The 23,223-nt window shown below is 42.3% G+C and overlaps 1 protein-coding gene across 3 annotated transcripts in view; it reads right to left on the reverse strand.

Annotated features, from left to right (window-relative positions):
* dok7b (docking protein 7b) overlaps window positions 1–23,223 on the reverse strand; it is a 116,892-nt gene that overhangs the window by 9,709 nt on the left and 83,960 nt on the right. For all 3 annotated transcript variants that reach the window (XM_043703636.2, XM_087974180.1, XM_043703645.2), the window contains 3 exons: window positions 18,083–18,156; window positions 15,634–15,691; window positions 12,918–13,073 (listed from right to left, as the gene is read on the reverse strand). In XM_043703636.2, coding sequence (XP_043559571.2) covers window positions 12,918–13,073; window positions 15,634–15,691; window positions 18,083–18,156 — 288 coding nt within the window. The remainder of the gene's footprint in view (window positions 1–12,917; window positions 13,074–15,633; window positions 15,692–18,082; window positions 18,157–23,223) is intronic.

Here is a 23,223-nt window from a genome sequence, read left to right on the forward strand (position 1 = left end):
TTGTTATTCATGAATCCCCAACACTGTTGTTATTCATGAATCCCCAACACTGTTGTTATTCATGAATCCCCAACAATGTTGTTATTCATGAATCCCCAACAATGTTGTTATTTATGAATCCTCAACACTATTGTTATTCATGAATCCCCAACAATGTTGTTATTCATGAATCCCCAACAATGTTGTTATTCATGAAACCCCGACACTGTTGTTATTCATGAACCCCCAGCAGTGTTGTTATTCATGAATCCCCAACACTGTTGTTATTCATGAACCTCCAACAATGTTGTTATTCATGAATCCCCAACACTATTGTTATTCATGAACCCCCAACACTGTTGTTATTCATGAACCCCCAACACTGTTGTTATTCATGAATCCCCAACACTATTGTTATTCATGAACCCCCAACAGTGTTGTTATTCATGAATCCCCAACACTGTTGTTATTCATGAACCCCAAACAGTGTTGTTATTCATGAATCCCCAACAATGTTGTTATTCATGAACCTCCAACAGTGTTGTTATTCATGAATCCCCGACACTGTTGTTATTCATGAAGCCCCAACACTGTTGTTATTCATGAACTCCCAACACTGTTGTTATTCATGAATCCCCAACACTGTTGTTATTCATGAACCTCCAACAGTGTTGTTATTCATGAATTCCCAACACTATTGTTATTCAAGAAACACAAACAGTGTTGCTATTCATGAATCCCTAACACTGTTGTTATTCATGAGCCCCCAACAATGTTGTTATTCATGAACTCCCAACAGTGTTGTTATTTATGAACCTCCAACCGTGTTGTTATTCATGAGCCCCCAACAATGTTAGAACATAGAACATAGAAGAATACAGCGCAGTACAGGCCCTTCGGCCCTCGATGTTGCGCCGATCCAAGCCCACCTAACCTACACTAGCCCACTATCCTCCATATGTCTATCCAATGCCCGCTTTAATGCCCATAATGAACGAGAGTCCACCACTGCTACTGGCAGAGCATTCCATGAACTCACGACTCGCTGAGTAAAGAACCTACCCCTAACATCTGTCCTATACCTACCCCCCCTTAATTTAAAGCTATGCCCTCTTGTAATAGCTGACTCCATACATGGAAAAAGATTCTCACTGTCAACCCTATCTAAACCCCTAATCATCTTGTACATCTCTATCAAGTCACCCCTAAACCATCTTTTCTCCAATGAAAACAACCCCAAGTGCCTCAGCCTTTCCTCATATGATCTTCCTACCATACCAGGCAACATCCTGGTAAACCTCCTCTGCACCTGTTCCAGTGCCTCCACATCCTTCCTATAGTATGGCGACCAAAACTGCACACAATATTCCAGATGTGGCCGCACCAGAGTCTTATACAACTGCAACATGACCTCAGGACTCCGGAACTCAATTCCTCTACCAATAAAAGCCAGTACGCCATATGCCTTCTTCACCGCACTATTTACCTGGGTGGCAACTTTCAAAGATCTATGTACATGGACACCAAGATCCCTCTGCTCATCCACACTACCAAGTATTCGACCATTAGCCCAGTATCCCATCTTTTTGTTACTTTTACCAAAGTGAATCACCTCACACTTAGCTACATTGAACTCCATTTGCCACCTTTCTGCCCAGTTCTGCAGCTTATCTATATCCCGTTGTAACCTGCCACATCCTTCCTCACTGTCTACAACTCCTCCAACTTTCGTATAAATCGCAAACTTGCTCACCCAACCTTCTAACCCCTCCTCCAGGTCATTTATAAAAATGACAAACAGCAATGGTCCCAAAACAGATCCTTGCGGAACACCGCTAGTGACGGCACTCCAAGATGAACCTTTGCCATCAACTACTACCCTCTGTCTTCTTCCAGCCAGCCAACTCCTAATCCAATCCTCCAACTCACCCTCAATGCCATACCTCCGTATTTTTTGCAGTAGTCTTCCATGGGGAACCTTATCAAACGCCTTACTAAAATCCATATACACCACAACTACCGCTTTCCCCTCGTCCACCTCCTTAGTCACCTTCTCAAAGAATTCAGTAAGGTTTGTGAGGCATGACCTGCCCTTCACAAAACCATGCTGACTATCCTTGATCACATTATTCCTATCCAGATGTTCATAAATCCTATCCCTTATAATTCTCTCTAAGATTTTGCCCACAACAGAAGTGAGACTCACCGGCCTATAGTTACTAGGGTTATCCCTACTCCCCTTCTTGAACAAGGGAACCACATTTGCTAGCCTCCAATCTTCTGGCACTACTCCTGTAGACAGCGACGACTTAAAAATCAAGGTCAATGGCTCTGCAATCTCCTCCCTTGCGTCCCAGAGAATCCTAGGATAAATGCCATCAAGCTGAGGGGACTTATCTATTTTCACCCTTTCCAGAATTTCCAACACCTCTTCTCTACATACCTCAAAGCCATCCATTCTACTTAATTGTGACTCAGTATTCACATCGACAACAATGTCCTGTTCCTGAGTGAATACTGACGAAAAGTATTCATTCAGTGTCTCCCCAATCTCTTCAGCCTCCACACGCAACTTCCCACTACTATCCTTGACTGGACATATTCCTACCCTAGTCATTCTTTTATTCCTGACATACCTATAGAAAGCCTTAGGGTTTTCCCTAATCCTGCCAACTAAGGACCTTTCATGTCCCCTCCTTGCTGCTCTTAGCTCTCTCTTCAGGTCCTTCCTGGCTACCTTATAACTCTCAATGTTGTTATTCATGAACCCCCCAACAATGTTGTTATTCATGAACCTCTAACACTGTTGTTATTCATGAGCCCCCAACAATGTTGTTATTCATGAACCCCCCAACAGTGTTGTTATTCATGAACCTCCCAACAGTGTTGTTATTCATGAACCTCCAACACTGTTGTTATTCATGAGCCCCCAACAATGTTGTTATTCATGAACCTCCAACAATGTTGTTATTCATGAGCCCCCAACAATGTTGTTATTCATGAACCTCCAACAGTGTTGTTATTCATGAACCCCCAACACTGTTGTTATTCATGAACCCCCAACAATGTTGTTATTCATGAACCCCCCAACTCTGTTGTTATTCATGAATCCCCAACAGTGTTGTTATTGATGAACCTCCAACACTGTTGTTATTCATGAACCTCCAACAATGTTGTTATTCATGAACCCCCAACACTGTTGTTATTCATGAACCCCCAACAATGTTGTTATTCATGAACCCCCAACACTGTTGTTATTCATGAACCTCCAACAATGTTGTTATTCATGAACCCCCAACACTGTTGTTATTCATGAACCTCCAACAATGTTGTTATTCATGAACTTCCAACAATGTTGTTATTCATGAACCTCTAACACTGTTGTTATTCATGAACCTCCAACAGTGTTGTTATTCATGAACCCCCAACACGGTTGTTATTCATGAGCCCCCAACAGTGTTGTTATTCATGAACCTCCAACACTGTTGTTATTCATGAGCCCCCAACAATGTTGTTATTCATGAACCTCCAACAGTGTTGTTATTCATGAACCCCCAACACGGTTATTATTCATGAGCCCCCAACAGTGTTGTTATTCATGAACCTCCAACACTGTTGTTATTCATGAGCCCCCAACAATGTTGTTATTCATGAGCCCCCAACAATGTTGTTATTCATGAACCCCCAACACGGTTGTTATTCATGAGCCCCCAACAGTGTTGTTATTCATGAACCTCCAACACTGTTGTTATTCATGAGCCCCCAACAATGTTGTTATTCATGAGCCCCCAACAATGTTGTTATTCATGAACCTCTAACACTGTTGTTATTCATGAACCTCCAACAGTGTTGTTATTCATGAACCCCCAACACGGTTGTTATTCATGAGCCCCCAACAGTGTTGTTATTCATGAACCTCCAACACTTTTGTTATTCATGAGCCCCCAACAATGTTGTTATTCATGAGCCCCCAACAATGTTGTTATTCATGAACCTCCAACAATGTTGTTATTCATGAACTTCCAACAATGTTGTTATTCATGAACCTCTAACACTGTTGTTATTCATGAACCTCCAACAGTGTTGTTATTCATGTACCCCCAACACGGTTGTTATTCATGAGCCCCCAACAGTGTTGTTATTCATGAACCTCCAACACTGTTGTTATTCATGAGCCCCCAACACTGTTGTTATTCATGAACCTCCAACACTGTTGTTATTCATGAGCCCCCAACAATGTTGTTATTCATGAACCTCCAGCAATGTTGTTATTCATGAGCCCCCAACAATGTTGTTATTCATGAACCTCCAACAATGTTGTTATTCATGAGCCCCCAACAATGTTGTTATTCATGAACCCCCAACAATGTTGTTATTCATGAACCTCTAACACTGTTGTTATTCATGAGCCCCCAACAATGTTGTTATTCATGAACCCCTAACAATGTTGTTATTCATGAACCCCCAACAATGTTGTTATTCATGAACCCCCAACACTGTTGTTATTCATGAACCCCAAACAGTGTTGTTATTCATGAATCCCCAACACGGTTGTTATTCATGAGCCCCCAACAATGTTGTTATTCATGAACCCCCAACAATGTTGTTAATCATGAACCTCGAACACTGTTGTTATTCATGAACCTCCAACAGTGTTGTTCTTCATGAACCTTCAACAATGTTGTTATTCATGAGCCCCCAACAATGTTGTTATTCATGAACCTCCAACACTGTTGTTATTCATGAACCCCCAACAATGTTGTTATTCATGAACCTCCAACACTGTTGTTATTCATGAACCCCCAACAGTGTTGTTATTCATGAATCCCCAACAGTGTTGTTATTCATGAACCCCCAACAATGTTGTTATTCATGAAGTCCCAACAATGTTGTTATTCATGACCCCCCCAACACTGTTGTTATTCATGAACCCCCGACACTGTTGTTATTCATGAACCCCCAACAATGTTGTTATCCATGAACCCCCAACAATGTTGTTATTCATGACCCCCCAACACTGTTGTTATTCATGACCCCCCAACACTGTTGTTATTCATGAACCCCCGACACTGTTGTTATTCATGAACCCCCAACACTGTTGTTATTCATGAATCCCAACACTGTTGTTATTCATGAACCTCCAACAATGTTGTTATTCATGAACCCCCAACACTGTTGTTATTCATGAACCCCCAACAGTGTTGTTATTCATGAACCCCCAACACTATTGTTATTCATGAACTCCCAACAGTGTTGTTATTCATGAACCCCCAACACTATTGTTATTCATGAACCCCCAACAGTGTTGTTATTCATGAACCCCCAACACTGTTGTTATTCATGAACCCCCAGCAGTGTTGTTATTCATGAACCCCCAACAATGTTGTTATTCATGAACCCCCAACACTGTTGTTATTCATGAACCCCCAACAATGTTGTTATTCATGAACCCCCCAACTCTGTTGTTATTCATGAATCCCCAGCAGTGTTGTTATTCATGAACCCCCAACAATGTTGTTATTCATGAACCTCCCAACAATGTTGTTATTCATGAACCCCCAACAATGTTGTTATTCATGAACCCCCAACACTGTTGTTATTCATGAACCTCCAACAATGTTTTTATTCATGAACCCCCAAAACTGTTGTTATTCATGAACCCCCAACAGTGTTGTTATTCATGAACCCCCAACAATGTTGTTATTCATGAACCCCCAACACTGTTGTTATTCATGAACCCCCAACAGTGTTGTTATTCATGAACCCCAAACACTGTTGTTATTCATGAACCCCCAACACTGTTGTTATTCATGAACCCCCAACACTGTTGTTATTCATGAACCCCCAACACTGTTGTTATTCATGAACCCCCAACAGTGTTGTTATTCATGAACCCCCAACACTGTTGTTATTCATGAACCCCCGACAATGTTGTTATTCATGAACCCCCAACACTGTTGTTATTCATGAGCCTCCAACACTGTTGTTATTCGTGAATCTCCAACAATGTTGTTATTCATGAACCCCCGACAATGTTGTTATTCCGGAACAAAGTATGCAAATTGGCCAAGTCTTGCAATATTGTGGCTGCTTGTAAATAGGGAAAAGGCAACAGACAATATTTGTTGCCTGCCAGTTGCCTGTTACCTTAACACACCACCCTACTCCCTGGCCAATATTTCTGTCTCAGACTTCCTGCAGTGCTCCAGTGAAGCTCAGTGGAAGCTGGAAGAAGAGTACCTCATTTTCCACATGGGGACCCTGTCGCCCACTGTTAACGTTCAGATTTGAGATGGCCCAGGGAATCCCTTGTGGACTCAACCTGTAAGCCTCTCTTGGTTTGTCCCAAAGATCGTACTCTTTAGTAGTCTAAAAAACCTTACAGACTTTTTTTTTAGTCATCCCCTTTATTTACCAATAGCATCTCTGTTACAGCATAACACTGATACCTATAAGCCAGGCTAACTAGGTTCTAATAACACAGAAGAGTAGGATATCAGCTTTTCAAGAGCTCTGACAGGCTACTCTGCAGTGCTGTCACAAACAGGTTTCCTTTATACAAAAAATTTACAGAAGCACTGCATGTTCTTAACTAGGCAGATAACAGTGAAGGACAATAATTCAGGAGAGAAGTTAATTGATACCGAGTTTAGTTTTGAGGTCAGAATCAAACACTGTTATTAATTTCACAAGGGAACAGCCGTGAATATTATCACTCGGTGTCCTATTTGCACAGATTCACTGATGTTAAGGCAAATGTTCTTAATTGCCTTACCCTCCCTGCCTGTCTCTTACTGGTGTGCAGCAAATGTGTTCTACATTTCAACATTACATTTTAGTCTAAATGTTTAAGGACAAGTTTTAAGGCTATAGACTTTCTCACCTCTGGACTCAATACTGAGTTCAATAATTAGGGCTTGAGCTCTCCTATGTCCTTACCCCAATCCCCTTCCACCAAGCCTTGTTATCATATAGTCAGCCCATGATTAGTCACTAACAGTCCCCATCAACATCTATTCACCCTCTTCACCAGATCGTTATCCACTCCTTTGTCTGTCCAACTGTTCTCTCTCTTTTGACTCTGTCCCAACCTATCGTTTATTCCTTACCTCCTTCCCCCACCCTATATTCTGCATATAAACTTACATTTTCCTAGCTACCATCAGTTGTGAGGAAGGATCACTGGACCTGAAACATTAACTCTGATTTCTCTCCACAGATGCTGTCAGACCTTTCCAGCAATTTGTTTTTGTTTCTGATATACAGCATCCGCATTTCTTTCAGTTTTTATTAGGAAATATGTCTTTTATTTTCACACTTGAAGTATGATCTGATGGATATAAACAGAAAGTGAACTCTATAAACATTCAACTTCTCTTGAGGCCTCCTGAAAACAGGCGCTAACTTGTGGATTAGCCTGCTCAACATGAAAACTCATTGAGAACATCAGTTACCAATTTGAAAAAAAGACTCCTTTACCATCATGGAATTCCATCAGCCTGCTAGGAAAAACAGGAAAAGGTGGTTTCATAGAATCCCTACAGTGTAGAAACAGGCCATTCGACCCAATAAGTCTACACCGACCCTCCAAAGTGTAACCCACCCAGACCCATTCCCCTACCCTCTTACTGTACAAGAACATGAAGTAATGGAGAAACTCAGCAGGTCTGGCAACAGAAAGAGAAGCAGAGTTAACGTTCAGAGTCTGATACAACTCTTTGTTAGAACGTTCTGCAGTATTTTACTTTCATTAGAAAAAGGAGTTCATTTGGGGAAGCCTAACCCAGTGAGGGTAATTTAAGGAAAATTCAATATATTCAACAATTTAAGGAAACAAGTGGGAAGATTGCCTAAGAACCAAAAAAGCAAAAATCGTTTTTTCTGCTTGGCACTTTTTAATGGTAATTTATATTAATTGCTCACAGCATGGGACATTGGCCAACTGGTATTATCGCTAGATAATTAATCCAGAAACTCAGCTAATTCTCAGATGGAGGGGTTTGTATTCAATAAGAATCTGAATTAAAGGTCTAATGATGACCATGAATCCCTTGTCGATTGTTGGGGAAAAATCCATCTGGTTCACTAATGCCATCCTTCCCTGGTCTGGCCTGTATGTGACTCCAGGCCCACAGCAATGCTGTTAACTGTTAACTCCCCTCTCGGATTAGGGATGGGCAATAAATGCTGCCTAGACAGAGATATCCACATCCCATGATGAATAAAAGTAAAACTAAATCAATTTATTGTTTTCAATTCTTTTGGACAAACTTTATGCTTGCTGTTGTGGCAACTTATATTTCTGAAATTTGCACACCAGCAATGTTGCCTGGAATGTTCTGTGTTCTCTGATCTGTCTGTGCCAACACACTGGCTCCAGCTTCTGGAATCATCCATAGAACCCAAGGTTCTCACAGTGGAAAAAGATATTAGAGGGAATGTTACTTAACAGCCTCTCCTCCCACCAAACCCCCACACCCTCTCATGAGAAACAGAAAAATTGAAATGTACCCCTATCTCCTGTGCAAAAAGGTTGCCACTCCTGGTGTACGCCATAAACATGGTAAAATGCATTATTGCTGCACTGCCAATATTATGTAATTGAAGCTTCGCAGAATTCTCCTTCAGGAGGTAAAATATATTGGGTGGAAACTGAGAAGGGCAAGTTACATAGTCCAGGTATTTAATGGAATGTAAGAGGTGAATGTGACCCTTCTCAGTCTATGCTGTTATAATCCTCACCAAAACTGCTAATTTTATGTTACAATCTAGCTAAAACCAGTATCCTTTCCTTTACACATAAAAAATAAAGAACTGTGGATGCTAGAATTATGAACAGTCAGCAGACCCAAAACGCTAACTCTATTTTCTCTCCACAGACCTGCAGAGTTTACCCAGCAATTTCTGTTTGTGACCTTTTTGTTTAAAGTAGGCAAGTCTTAGTAAAGGATAAATTCACAAGATTCCATGATTTAAACAAGCAACAATAAACGTTACTATATAAGTTGGAACAGGAATATAATCATGTATATCTTTACAACCAGAATTTACTCGTGATAATCATGGGTAATGGACCATGATTGAACACCATCCAGTCCACTTCAGATAGCCAAATTCCTTACGCTGCACCTTCAAAGCCCATAACCAATTGCATCGAGAAGGACAAGGGCAGCAGATACATGGGAACACCACCACCTGTAAGTTCCCCTTCAACTGACCCACATCCTGACTTGGAAACATATCACCGTTCCTTCAGTGTTACTGGGGCAAGAGCCTGGAACTCCCTCCCTAATGGGACTTTGGGTGTATCTGCAGCAGTTCAAGAAGGCAACTCATACCACCTTCTCAAAGTCAAGTAGGTATGGGCAATAATTGTTGAATCACCTAGCAACATCTCTATCCCATTAGTGATTACAAAAAAGTGATTAAGACAGATCCCACAGATTTTAACAACATGGCATATCATCAAATCTCATTGAACTTCACAAGGAATCACAATTCTTCATTTTTGTCAATTTGAATATGAAACTCACTCCTCCGTGCCACTCTGCCCTGGATCACCTCAATGACTTCTTATTCTGGTCAATCACCTGCCTTTCTTGTGTCTATATTACCCTGGATTCTGAAATTGTGCTCCAGTACTAATTCACCACTCCAGCTTTTCACTGACAATTAGCTTCACCAAGCTAGAACTACCTTTGAGCTCTAATCCTGCTCAATCGCAACAAGCAAATACTGCTTGTCAGTTTTCAATTCTCCTTCTCAGCTGTATTGAACTACTAATGGGCACAGCCTCTTCTGAACTCTTGCAGCTAAAATTACTTTTCTGCATCCTAACTCTAATACTTAGCTAGGTAAAAACAATGACTGCAGATGCTGGAAACCAGATTCTGGATCAATGGTGCTGGAAGAGCACAACAATTCAGGCAGCATCGAGGAGCTGAAGCTAATTGATCCAGAATCTAATACTTAGCTGCCTATTCTAGAAGCTCTACCCGAGCACAGAAATATCCAATTGCTCTTGATTGCTCACTGAGTCCATTATGGAAACACTGTGCAGTTCAGTTGCCTTCCCAGCAGTACAACTAAAAGCAGCACTGGAGTCTACATTCTTTTTTCTCACTTACTCTAAAATCTCACTGCCTGTGACTTTTGAACTTCTCTTCATTGACCCCTGAACTTCCTAAGGGGCCTATTGAAAACCTTACGATTATCTTCAGCTCTATCTCTAGACAGAATTGCATGTAACTATTTGAAGAGCCAAATCTAACATCCTACTGGAACTGAGTGTGCCCTGAATGTTCCATTCTCACAATGCTGGCTTCAGCATGAAAGAAACAATTATGAAAAGAAGGATTCATCACAATGCTTACATATGGATCTGGTTTTGCAATGTAACTTATACACCTAATACTGTAAATACCCATACAACTACCTACTACAGGTATCCGAAATCCCAAAATCCGAAAAGCTCCAAAATCCGAAGGTTTTTCCGTGAATACTTTTCTTATTAACAAGGTTGTTTGGCATGCAAGCAGTTAGCCTAACTCCACACCCGCTCAATGCATGTCACTCAGATGTGATGTGTGGGGTGTGGCCCACACAATTCTGTTTCAGGGCCCGTTTTACTCACAGTGCGTCTGCTGTTTGGTAAGAGTTTTTAAAATTTCACCATCAAACTGTCACTTATTCTGAAATTCGAAAAATTCTGAATTCCGAAAACCACCTGGTCCCGAGCATTTCAGATAAAGGATTGTGCACCTGTATTATCATTAAACTGTTGAATTTCACCAGATTTAACAAGATGCTGTTCTGACAGCCCAGCTGAGTCATCCAATCTGATCATTCCAAATCAGAAAGTACCCTGTTCATTCCAGGCCTAGCTGAACACAGGCTCCACCCTGCAAGAGGTACTGCACGGTGTAATATTAGAGAATAACCATACCCCAGCAGATGTACAGAGCTGTAGGATTTGACAAGTCCAGGTCATGATGCATTGCATGAAACGTATCTGTAGGTCATAATAGTTAGACAGACAGTGCTGATGAAATTACAGCAATCTTTTTGTTAACTGGCACTATGGGACCAGGAGTGTGCCAGTTGATCATATATTCTGAATAGTCAAGAGGTACGAAAAACCATAGTAAACTCTGCTTCGAGACATCAGTATCCCTCAAAAAATGTGTAAAAACATCAACATACCTCTTAAACTCAATGTACAAATATACAGTAAGTAATAGAAACATAATACAGTGTATAAACATCACTGTTATACTTTAATTACATCATAAATACTCAGAATCATGGTAGATCGCAATATTTGAGGTATATAATTTTTGCCAGTTTATCTAAAATGCCGACTAAAACAAAGTTTGCTGTACACTTGGCATGCTTGCCTTCATTGCTCAGTCCTTTGAATATAGGAGTTGGGAAGTCATGTTGAGATTGTACAGGACATTAGTGAGGGCTGTTCTGCAATAATGTGTCCAGTTCTGGTCATCCAGCTATAGGAAGGATATTATTAAAGCTGAAGAGTGTTCAGAAATAGATTTACCAGGATGTTGCCAAGTATGGAAGATTTGAGTTATAAGGAAAGGCTGGACAGCCAGGGACATTTCTTACTGAAGCGTAGGAGGTTGAGAGGCGATCTGATAATGAGAGGTATAGATAGAGTTAACGGTAGTTGTTCTTTCCCGAGGATGGGGGATTTCAAGACTAGGGGGCATACTTTTAAGGTAAGAGAAGAGAGATTTTAAAAAGACATGATAGGTAAATTCTTTACACAGACGGTGATTCGCATGTGGAATGAACTTCGTGAGAAAGTAGTGGGTGCAGGTACAATTACAATGTTTAAAAGACATTTGGATGGATACATGAATAAGAAAGGTTCGGAGGGATACAAGCCAGGAGCAAGCAGGTGAGGCTAGTTTAGTTGGGGATTATGTTCAGCATGGACTGATAGGACCGAAGGGTCTGTTTCTGTGCTGTATGGCTCTATGATGTTTAGTAGCAGCCTTGAGTGGTTATTTTAATTAACCTATTCTGATATGCAATGAAACACCTCAAGGTTAAAGTGGGTCTTGAACCCAGATCTTCTGGTTCAGAGTTAGAGACATTACCGCAACATGACATGACCTCAACACCAACAGCATTACACATTGTACCACAACTGAAGCACAAGGCTTTGAGTAGATTAAGGCAGTCATGAAGGAATGGGAGTCTAAGGATAGAGTTAATTCTTTGTATTATTTTCACCTTTTGAGTGAGATCCTGATATCAATGTTCACTTTGTAAAAATGAATCCGGTTAGACAGCGATAAGGAGTTTTGAAAACACTACAAACTGTATTCTTTAAGACTCCTGTACTATCATCAATTTCTCAGAACGAGGTATCTATGGAATTTTTATAATCATTAAAATGATAGGCTGTAGATTCAGAGGATGACACCTCCAGGCACAGCTGTGTAACATGCCCGTACAGAGCTTCTGCTCCATGTAACTATCTCCAAATGATTCCTATGATTGACAGTTTCTAAAAGGAGAGTGACTCTTACTGAGGTTATTGCCACTAACTGGACAAGGGAAGGGAGGAACATAATTCTTAAGTAGCCTGACTCAAACGAAAGTTTCAAAAGATGGTTAATAGAACAGGATCTTCAGATTTTGACAAGGCATGTACCTATTAATCTTGAAAGCTGAATGATGGGCATCTTCTAGTAATGTGAACTGCAGTGATGTAATGTTCTGGCAGAATTATTGTTAATGATGTACATCGTAACCTATACATCATTTTTGGTAACATCATCACTGTATGTTTAATTCCTATGAAATCCAATTAATGCCTTTGAGCTCTGTTTTCTGAAGGAATTACATATCAGTGACACTTCACTGACAGAAAGAAGCCACGGTTGGTGCTGAGCTACATCATGCGGAGTTACCTCGAATGGCAGGACTGGACTCCTGGAGCTCAAGTTCCATATAATGGAGCTGCTTCTTTGACGCTGGGCTCACTGGGATGTTGACATATGTTGCTCCTTCCATTGGCCGCAATCTGTCAGTCCCAGAAAGCTCCGGTGGATAAGCAAATGCCCCTCCTGATAGACACACAAGAACAGGTTCGGAAGTGCTTTGTTTACTTATTTCAGCAGATTAGAAATTAATAAAAATGAGAGGAATGCTCATCTTTTACTTGTCTAGCCAGGGAACACAAAGCCATATCTTATATGTAATTAATGGTGCTTTAGATCTTCTTCATGGTTCCCTTTTCTATTTTTTATATTTCTGAAGTGTCATTCTCAATTTTCACAGGATTTAAGGTTTGTAAGAGTAAGTTGTGCATAATCAAAGCTAGTTCAACAGCTTTTCCACTGAACTGTGCAACCTGCAGTTTTAAGGTGCCACTATCTAAATGGTGCCACAATTTAAATGGTGCCAGTATGCTAAATTGTCCATAGTTTCCAGGGATGTGCAGGTTTGGTGGATTAGCCATGGGAAAAGCAGGGTTACAGAAATAGGCTAGTGGGGTGGGTCTAGGTGGGAAGCTCTTCAGAGGGTCGTTGTGGACTCGAAGGACTGAATGACCTGCTTCTACACTGGAGAGATTCTATGATTATATGATCTGGAGCACTATCTGCTTCTTTGGCGGAGTTTATCTTCCAAGAACTCCCAGGTTGGTCTTTTCACTTCTTCCAATGGGATTGTCCTTTATGGGTGACCAGGGCCTGATAGGTCAGTGTGTGCACCGCAGTCTTCCACAGAGTTCCATCAAAGCCAAAACTAAGAATCAGTGCAGAAGCAATAAATACTCCATTGCCTGTTACTTTGTGGTAGCTTTACCTGATGTCCTAAGCTCTAGGATTCACTCCCCAGATCTCCCCAAATATAGGGTACTGTTTCTACACTGGGAACAATTAATAACTTGACGCACCCATTCCCCCTGAAAAGTACTGTGGGTGCACCTATGCCACAAGGACTGCAGCTATTCAAGACAGCAGCTCACCACCACCTTCCCAAGGGCAGTTACAGATGGGCAATAAATACTGGCCTTGCCAGCCAAGCCCAGATCCCATGAGGAAATTTAAAAACGCATTCAAAATTGGAGCAGTTAGGTTAGGTTTCAGGCTTTGCAGAATAATTCATTGATGCAATCACAAATGGTAAACTTTCTCTGAGTTAGCACAGTCAGGCAGCCTCATTGGATTCCTGCTTTCTCCCGCCTGCTAAAAGTGAGGCGCAATATATATAGAGTGGCAGGCTAATGCAGTTTTATTAAGACAGCTGAAAAATAAGTTTCGGCTGTGCAGTTCTTCAGCTGGGAGTAAACCAGGTTTAAAATCAGTGGCAATGACTATACTGCACTATTTAAACAGGGTGCATATTAGTCAGTTTCTTTAAATAAATCAAATATTTTCCAAAATGGGAAGATTCTAAACCTGTCTTTTAGTCTGTGAAAACCCAGATTAACATGAAGAAATTGAAGAGCCATCTATAACCAACACAAAACAGTGGATTTGCACAATGTCAATTTGACAAACAACTCAATCACATTAGTCAGATATGATTTGTCTTTCATTGCTCTGTATTGGCTATCATTTACTTTATAGTGCCTGTCATTTTACATACATAGGACATACAACAGAGACTATTCACAGCCACCAGTCTATGCTGACGTGTATGCTCCATTTTAGTCTCCTCCTATCTTCCCTCACTTAATCTATTATTGCAACCTTCAGTTCCTTTTTTCTTCATAAACCTGTCAAGCTTACCCTTAAATGTATCTATACTATTCACATCAATTATAGCCAGCTCCACAAGGAACTCTCCGGGTAAAGATGCTACTTCTGAATTCCCCATTGGACCTTTCAAAACATACCACTTCACCCAGCTCTATGTTTAGTTACGTCTGGCTTGTGGCTGTCATTTTATCAGTCCATGTATATCCTCAAAAGTTTTTTTAGCTCTTTCATGTGACAATTAATTTTATCACAGATCCTGATATTTTCCCACCACTGACGTGAGGCAGCCTGGTCTTTAGTTACCAGGTTTACACTGTTTCTTTTGCAACCTTTCATTCTCAGCCACTATCCAAATATCCAAGGAGGATTGCAAGATTGTGTCCAGAGCCTCCCTTCCCTCAGTAACCTGGGATACAACCCTTCCACTCCACATTGAGAACTGTCAACCTCTGCTTCAGTCCTTTTCTAATTTTCATATCCAGATCAACTCTGGGGCGGCACAGTGGTTCAATAGTTAGCACTGCTGCATCACAGCACCAGGAACCCAGGGTCGATTCCAGCCTCGGGTGACTGGCTATGTGGAGTTTGCGCGTTCTCCCTGTGTCTGCATGGGGTTCCTCCCACAGTCCAAAGATATACAGGTTAGGTGAATTGGTCATGCTAAATTGCCCATAGAGTTAGGTCATTAGTTAAGGTGAATGGGTCTGGGTAGGTTACTTTTCAGAGGGTCCGTGTGGATTTGCTGGGCCAAAGGGCCTGTTTCCACACTGTAGGGAATGAAATCTAAAAACTCCTTTACTGGAAATATCGCAGCATCCCTCGTTTTAGTGAAGACAGATGCCAAGCACTTATTCAGTACCTCAGCCATGCCCTCTGTCTCCACAAGTAGATTTCCTTTTAGACATTTTGAAGTGTTTACCAGATAATTTCTTTGTGTCAAAACTGCCTGAAGTTTCATCTTCTGGAAGGCCCTTCTCCTGAAAATAAAAACGTTACAGAGTTGTTAGAGTCATCAGGGCAAAGAAAGAAGCCATTTGGCCCACCATCACTATACTAGCTCTCATTGCTTAAGGAACAGAACTTCAGTCTAGAGTCACACACATAGTTCTTCTATAGCGCGATGGTTGCATTCTTGCGCAACCCCACTTAAAGAAAAATCATGCTTTAGAAACAGCGCTTAAAGTGTTGGCGATGTGATCACGTTACTGCCAACATGTTTTAAAAATTCAAAACAGTGTCCCCAATTTGTCAATCGCATTAGAGCAAATTCACATTAACAAAATACGCATTATAGCAGAACGACCTGTATTCTCAATGGAAGTATTAAACCTGGCTTTTACAAAATTCTCAAACCCTCCACATTCACCCCATCCCATAGTAGACTCTTCATTGCCTTGGTGGCTATAAATGCCCCTTAATTCTTGTAGTGCCTAATTAATTGTACTTTGGGAGCGCCTTTAGTTCATGGACTGCAGCCTCTCAAGAAGAGAACTCACTATAAATCTACAGAAGTCAAGAGTGTGGTGCTGGAAAAGCACAGCAGGTCAGGCAGCATCCAAAGAGCAGGAGAATTGATGTTTCAGGCAAAAGCTCTTCATCAGGAAGAGATGCTCCTCAGATGCTGCCTGACCTGCTGTGCTTTTCCAGCACTCTAATCTCCAGCATCTGCAGTCCTCACATTCGCCTATAAGACAGAAGAACAGAAGTAGGCCATTCATCCTATCAAGTCCATGCTACCAATTGAGGAGATTTGATAATCATCAATTCCACTTTCTTGATGTTTCCACCACCTTATCAGGGGCAATATGAAGGATGGGTAATACATCCCATGAATGAACAAATTAACAAGTTAACGTAAATTTAAAGGATGGCCTTATGATCTCTGGGGTGACTCCAAGCTTGGGCATATTTTATGGCCAAAGGATTTCCATCACAGGCCAACATCACAGTCTAAATAACTGGATGGTGAAACTAATCTCATAGTCAGTGCTTCACGTTTAGATGCTAGGATGCAGTAAAGTTGCTCCTGTGGATTTTTTAAAATGCATTTGCAGGATGAGGGCATCACTGGCTGAGCCAACATTTATTGCCCAGAGGGCAGTTTAGAATCAACCACATTGCTGTGGGTCTGGAGTCACATGTAGGCCAGACCAGGTAAAGATGGCAGGTTCCTCCCCTAAAGGCCATGAGTGAACCAGGTGGGTATTTCCTGAGAATTGTTTCATGGTCATGGAAACTCTTAATTACATATTTTTATTAAATTCAAATTCCACCATCTGCCATGGCAGGATTTGAACCTAGGTCCCCAGAACATTACTTGTATCTCTGGATTAACAGTCCAGCAATAATACCACTAGGTCATTGCCTCCCCCTTAAAGTTAATGAAGTCTTCAACTAACCCATTACCACACCACAGAGTCATCGAGATGTACAGCATGGAAACAGACCTTTCGGTCCAATTGATCCATGCCAACCAGATATCCTAACTTAATCTAGTCCCTTTTTCCAGCATTTGGCCCATATCCCTCCAAATCCTTCCTATTCATGTGCCCATCATGTGCCTTTTAAATGTTGTAAATGCACCAGCCTCCATCACTTCCTCTGGCAGCTCATTCCATAAGCACTACCCTCTGCGTGAAAAGGTTGCCCCATTGGTCCTTTTTAAATCTTTCCCCTCTCACCCTAAACCTATGCCCTCTAGTCCTGTACTCCCCCACCCCAGGGAAAAAATGTCTATATATCCTATCTATGCCCCTCATGAGTTTATAAACCTCGAAAGGTCACCCCTCAGCCTCCAACGCTCCAAAGAAAGCAGCCCCAAGCTGTTCAGCCTTTCCCTATAGCTCAAACCCTCCAATCCTGGCAAACATCCTTGCAAATCTTTTCTGAACCCTTTCAGGTTTCACACAATAGAAAGTATCAGTGTATACCTCAATCTTCCAAGCTTGGACACAATGGCTTCCTTATGCCTTGGTGCTGAACTAAATTAAAGCTATGTAGCTTTTTCAAATTAAAGCTATGTAGCTGTTTACTATGTATCTTTTGGCACACATTCAATTAAAATACATGGCGACCAAGAGATTCCATAATATCCCAAACTACTTTAAACTTTTTACAATCTGGCCTCATGTCCTGCTGCACAGTCATCTGCACATTTACCAAAAGAAAGGCTTGCTTTTGTTCTGTGTTTAAGCCTCCAAAATCAGAGGCACTGATGCTATGCCATATGCCAAGGTCAACTTTTAAGCATGAAATTTCCTTTTCTCCCCTAAAGAATACTTACGTTATTAATAACTATATTCTAATGAATTAATACTCAACATTAAACATCACTTCTTGCTTACCATCGGTCATGCTATAGCACTTACCTTTTTATGTTTAAGACCCATAATATCCAGGTGTGCCCCTTGCCCTCGATGAAGTTTCAAAGACCCTGGTGGACCTGTGAGTATCAGTGAGTGAGAATCAGTGAAATATTGTCAACTACGTTGACTGTTAGAGAATAAAGTACGGGCAGGGGATGGGTGGGGGTTGTAGGGGGTGGGAAGAGGTTAAAATCAGCTCAGAAATTCCTCTCAGACCCTCAACCCATGTTTAATGCAATCCCAAAACAAAGTTAGAGATCAGCAGCACTGGGAATTCCAACGGGAGTTGAAGATTTCTCACCCAACTCAAAAATGGGATCTCTTGGCAACCATTGCAAACACTCTGTATACTGCATCTAATACAGTTCACATTCCAACACTCTATGCTCACAGAATACAGCTCCCATTACTTAAAATGACCAAGTTTAAAATAACCAGACACTTATATTGCTTGAAATCTGATAAGCATTCGCCACTTGCATTAATGTTAATGTCAAAGTTGCTATTATTGTCTTAAGCGCACCATCCATTTGAGACAGAAACAGCTGCGATTGCTCAATGGTTCACAGTTTAAAATACACTGAATTCAAGAACAAAACAGGAGTTAAAAAGCAGCTCTTAGAACAATACTGCGCATAAGTTGGCAATTTGAACAGTTATGACTACTCCATCTTTTTACAAGAGCTAATCAGGTAATTCAATCCCCTTACTCTTTCAACATAGCAGCAAGACATGTCGCAATCAAACATTATATTTCAGATCATTACTACAAACTAAGCATGGAAAAAAAACTTCCTTTCTCTCTTCTGGTACTGTAAATCTGACTCTTCCCACCACTTCTCCCAATAGAAAAAGATGTCTTGAACATCTGTACTAAATCCCATCTTAACCTTTCCTGTTAAAAGGAGGACAACTCCAGCTTTTCGTGTCTCCCTGTATTACTGAAGGCACCATTAATGCTTGATTAAATGTACTTAAAACCCATCTGTGTGGTGTGGAGTTACAGTGTGTACCAACTACTAAAATATGCTGCAGGAGCTGGTAACATTCGGGCAGAGGATAAACAGAGGAACGTTCTCTTTACATAATGGAGTGACATTACCACATTGTGGATCATGGGCAAAATGTGTTCGCACAAGTACGCCTTTCTCCCCACAGCAACTGTGTTGCTTGTGTGTAAGTGCAGCGAGTCAGTGAAGATATTGTGTGCAAAAAGCTTCATTCAATACTTCCACCACCCATGTGGCCAGGGAACCAGGAACAAGCAAAACCCAATAATGGCAATGCTGACATGCAAAATAGTGAAGGAGAGGGTAGGGATTAAATCAAAATAGAGTTGGGGGGGGGGGGAAATAAAGCACTCCACTCCCTGTGGTGCCCACCTCTCCCTAAAGGCATGGAGAGCGTTGATGGACATAGAACATAGATCAATACAGCACAGAACAGGCCCTTCGGCCCACGATGTTGTGCCGAACATTTGTCCTAGCTTAAGCACCCATCCATGTACCTATCCAATTGCCGCTTAAAGGTAACCAAAGATTCTGACTCTGCCACTCCCACAGGCAGCGCATTCCATGCCCCCACCACTCTCTGGGTAAAGAACCCACCCCTGACATCTCCCCTATACCTTCCACCCTTCACCTTAAATTTATGTCCCCTTGTAACACTCTGTTGTACCCAGGGAAAAAGTTTCTGACTGTCTACTCTATCGATTCCTCTGATCATCTTATAAACCTCTATCAAGTCACCCCTCATCCTTCGCCGTTCCAATGAGAAAAGGCCTAGCACTCTCAACCTATCCTCGTACGACCTATACTCCATTCCAGGCAACATCCTGGTAAATCTTCTCTGCACCCTCTCCAAAGCTTCCACATCTTTCCTAAAGTGAGGCGACCAGAACTGCACACAGTACTCCAAATGTGGCCTAACCAAAGTCCTGTACAGTTGCAACATCACTTCACGACTCTTGAATTCAATCCCTCTGCTAATGAACGCTAATACACCATAGGCCTTCTTACAAGCTCTATCCACCTGAGTGGCAACTTTCAAAGACCTATGAACATTGACCCCAAGATCCCTCTGTTCCTCCACCTCACTAAGAACCCTACCGTTAACCCTGTATTCCGCATTCTTATTTGTCTTTCCAAAATGGACAACCTCACACTTGGCAGGGTTGAACTCCATCTGCCACTCCTCAGCCCAGCTATGCATCATATCCAAGTCCCTTTGCAGCCGACAAGAGCCCTCCTCACTATCCACAACTCCACCAATCTTCGTATCATCTGCAAATTTACTGACCCATCCTTCGACTCCCTCATCCAAGTCATTAATAAAAATTACGAACAGCAGAGGACCCAGAACTGATCCCTGCGGAACTCCACTTGTAACTGGGCTCCAGGCTGAATATTTATCATCTACCACCACTCTCTGACTTCGACCGGTTAGCCAGTTTTCTATCCAATTGGCCAAATTTCCCTCTATCCCATGCCTCCTGACTTTCCGCATAAGCCTATCATGGGGAACCTTATCAAATGCCTTACTAAAATCCATGTATACTACATCCACTGCTCTACCCTCATCCACATGCTTGGTCACTTCCTCAAAGAATTCAATCAGACTTGTAAGGCAAGACCTACCCTTCACAAATCCGTGCTGGCTGTCCCTAATCAAGCAGTGCCTTTCCAGATACTCATAAATCCTATCCCTCAGTACCCTTTCCATTACTTTACCTACCACCGAAGTAAGACTAACTGGCCTGTAATTCCCGGGGTTATCCCTATTCCCTTTTTTGAACAGGGGCACAACATTCGCCACTCTCCAGTCCCCTGGTACCATCCCCGTTGACAGTGAAGATGAAAAGATCATTGCCAACGGTACTGCAATTTCCTCTCTTGCTTCCCACATAATCCTAGGATATATCCCATCAGGCCTGGGGGACTTGTCTATCCTCAAGTTGTTCAAAATGTCCAACACATCTTCCTTCCTAACATGTATCTCCTCTAGCTTACCAGTCCGTTTCACACTCTCCTCTTCAACAATACGGTTCCTCTCATTCGTAAATACTGAAGAAAAGTACTCATTCAAGACCTCTCCTATCTCTTCCGACTCAATACACAGTCTCCCACTACTGTCCTTGATTGGACCTACCCTCGTTCTCGTCATTCTCATGTTTCTCACATACGCATAAAATGCCTTTGGGTTATCCTTGATCCTATCCGCCAGAGATTTTTCATGCCCTCTCTTGGCTCTCCTAATCCCTTTCTTCAGGTCCCTTCTGGCTATCCTGTATCCCTCCACTGCTCTGTCTGAACCCTGTTTCCTCAACCTTATGTAAGCCTCCTTCTTCCTCTTTACAAGACATTCAACCTCCCTCGTCAACCAAGGTTCCCTCACACGACCATTTCTTTCCTGCCTGACCGGTACATACATATCAAGGACACGTCGTATCTGTTCCTTGAAAAAGTTCCACATTTCCACGACATCCTTCCCCGACAGCCTATGCTCCCAACTTATGCTCCTCAGATTGTGTCTTACAGCATCGTAATTACCCTTCCCCCAATTGTAAAACCTACCCTGTTGCACGGACCTATCTCTCTCCATAACCAAGGTGAAAGTCACAGAATTGTGGTCACCATCACCAAAATGTTCACCCACTAACAAGCCCACCACTTGTCCCGGTTCATTACCGAGTACCAAATCCAAAATGGCCTCCCCTCTGGTCGGACAATCTACATACTGTGTTAGAAAAGCTTCCTGGACACACTGCGCAAACACTGCCCCATCCAATCTACTTGATCTAAAGAGCTTCCAATCAATATTTGGGAAGTTGAAATCACCCATGACTACTACCCTTTGGCTTCTGCACCTTTCCAAAATCTGTTTCCCAATCTGTTTCTCCACATCTCTGCTGCTATTGGGGGGCCTATAGTAAACACCCAACAAGGTGACTGCACCTTTCCTATTTCTGACTTCAGCCCATACTACCTCTAAAAGCAGATCCCCCTCGAACTGCCTTTCTGCAGCTGTTATACCATTTCTAATTAGCAACGCCACCCCCCCTCCTTTTTTACCACCTTCCTTAATCCTACTGAAACATCTGTAACCAGGAACCTCCAACAACCTTTCCTGTCCGTCTTCTATCCACGTTTCCGTGATGGTCACAACATCGTAGTCCCAGGTACCTATCCACGCCTTAAGTTCACCGACCTTATTTCTGATACTCCTTGCGTTGAAGTATACGCACTTGAACCCATCTCTGTGTCCGCAAGTATTCCCTGTCAGTGCTACCTTCTTCACAGCCTCCCCACACACTTGGACATCCTGACAAACAGCTAGCCTACTTGCTGGACTACAAGTCCGGATCCCATCCCCCTGCCAAATTAGTTTAAACCCCCCCGAAGATAGCTAAGGAAGGAGCACATTACATGCTCCTTCTCCAGGGACAGCCAAGCTTGAACATAGCCACGGAAGAGGGGCAGGCAATCGGCCATAACGACCCACTCCATGGCCTGCTGCCTGGGGACCTATTTATGGCCAGCCTGGCCAGGCCCAGGAGCAGACCCACTAGGAGATCCTCCAATCTGCCCACACCCCTCAACACTCGGTGCTCAAAGATCAGGAGCGTGGGGCTGAAGTGCAACCAGAAACAGAGCAAACTGTTCTTTAGGTAACTAAAAGAAGAGTGCCAACACCCACAACCAACATACACATGGTCCACAGACTCCACAAAGCTGCAAAATAAATAGGCTGGGAGTCTGTGAACCACCTCAATCTGCAGTTACAAGGGGTTCTGCATGCAACACCCTCCACCCCAGATCCCCAGGGAAAGAGGGCTGACTCATGTCTACAGAGCCCTCCGCTGGGGGGACTTGCCTGCTGTAAGCAGGCGGGGTGGCACAGTGGCTCAGTGGTTAGCACTGCTGCCGTACAGCGCCAGGGACCCAGGTTCGATTCCAGCCTCGGGCGACTATCTATATGGAGTTTACACATTCTCCACGTGAATGCGTGGATTTGCTCTCACAATCCAAAGATGTGCAGGTTAGATGAATTGGCCTTGCTAAATTGCCCAAAGTGTTCAGGGATGTTTAGCTTAGCTGCATTAATCAGAGGAAATATAAAGCACACTAGGTGGGATACTCTTTGGA

This window comes from Chiloscyllium plagiosum, unplaced genomic scaffold, assembly GCF_037043375.1.
Source record: "Chiloscyllium plagiosum isolate Xiang-an unplaced genomic scaffold, Cpla_swu_hap1 HiC_scaffold_2, whole genome shotgun sequence".
Taxonomy (NCBI): Eukaryota; Metazoa; Chordata; class Chondrichthyes; order Orectolobiformes; family Hemiscylliidae; genus Chiloscyllium; species Chiloscyllium plagiosum.